The 5,384-nt window shown below is 40.2% G+C and overlaps 1 protein-coding gene across 1 annotated transcript; it reads left to right on the forward strand.

Moving 5' to 3' along the window:
- Positions 1–2,296: 2,296 nt before the first annotated feature.
- LOC131679839 (uncharacterized protein K02A2.6-like) lies at positions 2,297–3,871 on the forward strand. Its single transcript, XM_058960590.1, has one exon. It carries the CDS (start codon positions 2,297–2,299, stop codon positions 3,869–3,871), a length of 1,575 nt encoding a protein of 524 aa, XP_058816573.1.
- The last annotated feature ends 1,513 nt before the right edge of the window (positions 3,872–5,384 follow it).

Below are 5,384 nucleotides of genomic sequence, written 5' to 3' on the forward strand. Positions count from 1 at the left end.
AGTTTCTACAACGCCAGAAGTTGAGATCGACTTCACAGAAAGTCGGCGAATCGGACATGAAATATGTCAAGCGGGTTATTGCGTCCGCTAAGTTGTGTGACTTTGAGGAAGAACACTTAGCTGAAAACGTGGCGGATGTAATCCAGTTGCACGCCTTGAATTTAAAAGTTCGCGAAGCAAGTAGGAAACTTCTGCGAAAAGGAGGAACGACTACTGATCTTATCGAGAAGATACGCGCATACGAGGTGGACAAAGCAAACGAGGAAATTTAAAAAAAAAATCACCCACAAGCGGTAACGTATGCAGAAGTAGCTGCTGTTTCAAGTGGACAGGCTAGATCGAGGTATTTGAATCGTACGGACAACCATTCAAAGGGAGATAGCTCACGCAGGATTGGCTACGAACAGGCTGGGAACTTCAGCAAGTGGCGGAACAATCGAGATAGAGGTTACTTTCAGCGCTCAGGTACGGGTAGAATCTCCGAAGCAGCTAGAAACCCGTGTTGGAGATGCACCAGCAAATTTCATCTGCCTTCTGCTTGTCACGCTATAAGTAAAATCTGTCGAGACTGTCAAAATATCGGCCACATTGAACGTGCTTGTCGAGAGATGCCATCGCCAACAACTACGAAACGTGAATGCGATAACGAGAATGAAATTACACCAAAAGCAAAAAGGATTGCCGTATTGGTTAAGGAGGACAATCCAAACGAAGACAACAATGCCGTAAGTGAATAATTAGCACTACCTTGATTATTGATTAGTCCACTGCGATTCGATTTCATCACTTGTATTAAATGTTTTGATTTAGAATTAGTTACTGTATCTTTGTTGTTAAGGAGTAAATAAATACAAATATGTTCTGGTCAATTTGAAATTTCAATATCAAAATCGCCTACAGGCTTGCCTTTATCAACGGACTCTATATCAAAACGCAAACGCATGGATGATCAATTACTTACGACAAGTAGACTGGCCCTAACAGATATCTTATTACAGGAAGAAATTAACGGAATTTCCAATATGAAACGTGGCGAACAAACAGAAAACCAAAGCGGGATTATTGTTGGTTGTATCGCTGGGATATGCGTCGAGTTCTTAATAGATTCTGGGGCAGAAGTGAACACCGTTGGAGAAGATGTGTATGAGCTCTTGACGAGTTGTGCACAGTCTAAAGATCGTTTATTCGATGTCACCAAGGGTGCAGACAAACCGTTGAAGGCATATGCAAGTCCTGGCGAGATCGCTGTTGTGGCATCCTTCGTGGCCGAGTTATTCATATCGGAGGATCGTCCGCAATTTCTCGAAAAGTTCTATGTTATTAACAATGTCAAACCGTTACTTAGTAGAAACACAGCGATCCGTTATTGTGTGCTGCAGATCGGGCTAAATGTCCCAATCCATTGCTCATCACCTAACGATGGTGCAAACAAGCCGTTTCCGGGTGAAATTTTCGCTGTGGAATCTTTTGATGAATTCCCGAAATTCAATGTACCTGCTGTTGTCCTTGATTATGACAGAACCAAACCACCTTCAAGAAACATATATACGAATATTCCGTTGGCTTTCCGGGCAGAAACAGAACGTAGATTGAATAATCTGCTGTCTTCCGGTATTATTGAGCAAGTTATCGATCCGATGGACAGGTCATTTTGTTCGTCCCTGCTAGTAGTACCTAAAGGTAAGGACGATATCAGACTCGTCGTGGACTTGAGAGGCCCAATAAGTCAATTATACGGACTCCGTTCAGAATGCCGATTCTAGAAGAAATTCTCTCAGATTTGCACGGTTCAACTTGGTTTTCTACTATTGATTTGACCAGTGCCTTTTTCCATGTGGAATTAGCTGAAAAATCAAGACATCTTACAAATTTTTTCGCCGGAAGTTCTACTTTCCGTTTCAAAAGGCTACCCTTCGGTCTCTGTAACGCTCCCGACATTTTTCAGGAGATACTACAGACAAAAATCCTAAATGGCTGTCGCGGTGTTAGAAATTACCTTGACGATATTTTAGTGCATGGAAAAACAAAAAAAGAGCACGACGAAAACTTGAAAGAAGTATTACGCAGACTAAAGGAGCATCGAGTAAGCATAAACGTCGATAAATGCGTTATTGCACAACAATCCGTGAAATTTATTGGGTTTCTTTTGTCACATGATGGAATGCGAGTAGAGGATGAAAAATTACGAGCGATCAGAGAATTTCGCAGACCTGAAACGCAATTGGAGGTGAAGAGTTTTTTGGGCCTGGTGAATTTCACAGAGAGATTTATATTAAAAAGGGCAGATAAAACGGAAATGTTGAGGTTATTAGCAAAGTCTGACACATTTTATTGGTCTAAAGCAGAAGAAGATGAGTTTCTCTATTTGAAGTTTGAAGCACTGAAATCCATCGCTCGGTTGGGATATTTCCATCCGAATCACGTAACGGAATTATATGTGGACGCCTCGCCTATAGGTCTAGGAGCAGTACTAATTCAGTTTGACGAAGAAGAAAAACCCCGAATAATTTCATGCGCTTCAAAGGCATTGTCGGATACGGAGAAAAAATATCCTCAAACGCAAAAAGAAGCCTTGGCTATGGTTTGGGCCGTGGAGAGGTTCGCTTTTTACCTGACTAGTAAATCGTTTACTATTCGGACAGATTCAGAGGCCAATGAATTTATTTTCGGGAATGGACATAGATCAAGCAAACGCGCAATAACCCGTGCTGAGTCGTGGGCACTACGACTTCAGTCATTCGATTTTTTGGTCAAACGTGTTCCTAGTCATTTAAATTTAGCATTATCTCGCCTGATAGCAAGGACACAAAGCGATGAACCTTTCGACGATGATAACGATAAACATGTTTTATACGCTGTAGACAGTGGATATATGAATATCACTTGGAAAGACATTGAGTTTGCTTCCGAATCCGATGAAGATCTATGCACAGTAAGAGCAGCTTTAACCTCTGGAATATGGCCAGAACACCTTCGGCGGTTTGAGGTGCATTGTAAAGTTTTGCGAATTTTCGGATCAATTGTATTCAAAGATGACAAAACCGTGCTCCCTAGCAACCTCCGTTCAAAAGCTTTGGCAACTGCACATCAAGGGCACATTGGCTGTGCAGCTATGAAACGCATCATGCGAGAGTACTTCTGGTGGCCGGGAATGAGCAAGGACGTAGAGAAATTTGTCAAAGAATGTAGGGTCTGTCTTGTAATATCAAAAAAGAATCCACCCATTCCCCTTACAAGTCGTAAGCTGCCAGATGGGCCTTGGCAAATGTTACAAATCGATTTTCTATCGGTTCCCGGATGTGGATCCGGTGAGCTTCTGGTATGTGTTGATACATATTCGAGATATTTGTCCGTTATGGAAATTAAGGCTATAGACGCGAAAACAACTAATTCTTCACTATCGAAGAACTTTCACGTTTGGGGACTTCCTTTAACGCTACAGAGCGATAACGGTCCACCGTTTCAAGGACACGAGTTTATCAGCTACTGGGAATCCAAAGGTGTCAAAGTCTATAAGTCGATCCCTCTGCACCTACAATCGAATGGTTTAGTCGAAAGACAAAACCAAGGGATAATAAAGGCCCTCGCTGGAGCAAAAGAAAGCGGATATGATTGGAGAAAAGCCTTGCAGGAATATGTACACGTCCACAACACCGTGAAACCTCATGCACGATTAGGAGTAACACCCTTTGAGCTTCTCGTCGGCTGGAAATATCGTGGCACATTTCCAAGTTTGTGGGACGCGAAAGATTGCGGAGACTTGGACAGATCAGATGTTCGAGATACTGATGACGTGGCTAAATTAATAAGTAAGCAGTATGCAGATCAGCGTAGAGGAGCAAAATGCAGTGACATTGTAGTCGGGGATTAAGTCATCGTTTCGATTCCAAAGAAAAGCAAAATAGACCCAACGTTCTCTTCGGAAACATTTACCGTTCTAAAGCGTCATGGAGCCAAAGTAGTTATCAGAAACGAAGACGGTGTACAGTACGCACGTAACATTCAGGACGTTAAAAAGGTTTCTGGATTAATTGAATCATTGAAGGATTCTGAAGAAAATGTTGTAGAGCCCATCACTGATTTCGATTCGTTTCCAACTGTGCCTTTGGATGAACCAAACGATCATTCGACAGATGTATCCAACGCCTGTCCAAAGAGACCAAAGAGAGATATTCGCAAACCAGCTAGGTTTAATGATAACTTTATATATCACGTGTACCAATAGATAGCTTTTGAAACCAATTGTTCTTACTGTTTAATGCAAATTGAAACACATAATACATTGTTAACATACACTAGTAAATATACTGAATGATCCCGTCCATTGACTATGTATCTTTAATGTTTAAAAAAACATCATCTAGAGTAGGGGAGGGATGAATTGTAGTATATATGATAGATAAGGTAAAATAAAAAAAAAAGAAAGATAAAGAAAGTGTAATAATTGTTTCAATGTACCTAAACTATGTGCATAAAAGATGCGCTAACGGTTAGTTTTTATGCTTCATTGCAACATAGAAAATGTGAATATGATATAATATACACCCGCATAAAACAACAAGGAGATCGACATGACACACTCGACAAAGCGCGATTCCACAAACACCGTTGCTTGGAAAATTTCGTCTCCCTAGAAACTAGACGCTTGAACCAGAAAGCAAATCTCTTGTTGAAGCGTGATTCCACGATCCGTTACGTTGGTTACTGTAGAACGTGCTAAGCGACAAACAGTTAGTTTTATTGGAAACGTATTTCTCACAAAATCCTCAGGATTCTGTTACTTTGGTTACGGTGGGTAGTTAAAAAACAAGAACCTTCTTCGCGACAAACAGTCAGTTTTCGGAGTAGCGTATAGAAGAACGGACGTAAAATGGATTTTCGCACCAAATCTAAGCCGGGACACGACAGTCTTCAGCAAAGTTTTTGCGAATTTCATTTAAAACATCTTTATTGAAGATATGAACGCTCTATGTTTGTAGCATATCGAGATATGAATCAATATTTACGAAATTATTCTTAAATCAAATTTTCTGCAATGTTACTGTAAGCTTTAAAGACACATGGATTGGTAAAAATGTTTATTTTGATGTACATTAACAGCAGAAGAGATTGATCATATACAGTAATATCAGAATAATTGAGTTTGAAGGTTCACTTTCGCAAATAGCAAATATATCTTGATACCCTGAATGTATGGAACATTCATATCTTCAGCCACGTTATTTGTAATAAAATTCTCGAAAACTTCACTGAAGGCACCAAGTTTTTCGAGACTTAATTTGTTTGAAGAATTAATGCATCCATCTGGGAGGATTATTCACCAAAATTATTTTACCAGAAGATGTTCTACGTTGTAAAATTCTTCAAAAATACTAAACCACTAA

The sequence above is a fragment of the Topomyia yanbarensis genome, chromosome 2, assembly GCF_030247195.1.
Source record: "Topomyia yanbarensis strain Yona2022 chromosome 2, ASM3024719v1, whole genome shotgun sequence".
NCBI lineage: Eukaryota > Metazoa > Arthropoda > Insecta > Diptera > Culicidae > Topomyia > Topomyia yanbarensis.

What these genes read in the sequence shown, in the direction of transcription:
- LOC131679839 (XM_058960590.1), top strand. Translation starts at nt 2,297, where the DNA reads ATGTTGAGGTTATTAGCAAAGTCTGACACATTTTATTGGTCTAAAGCA.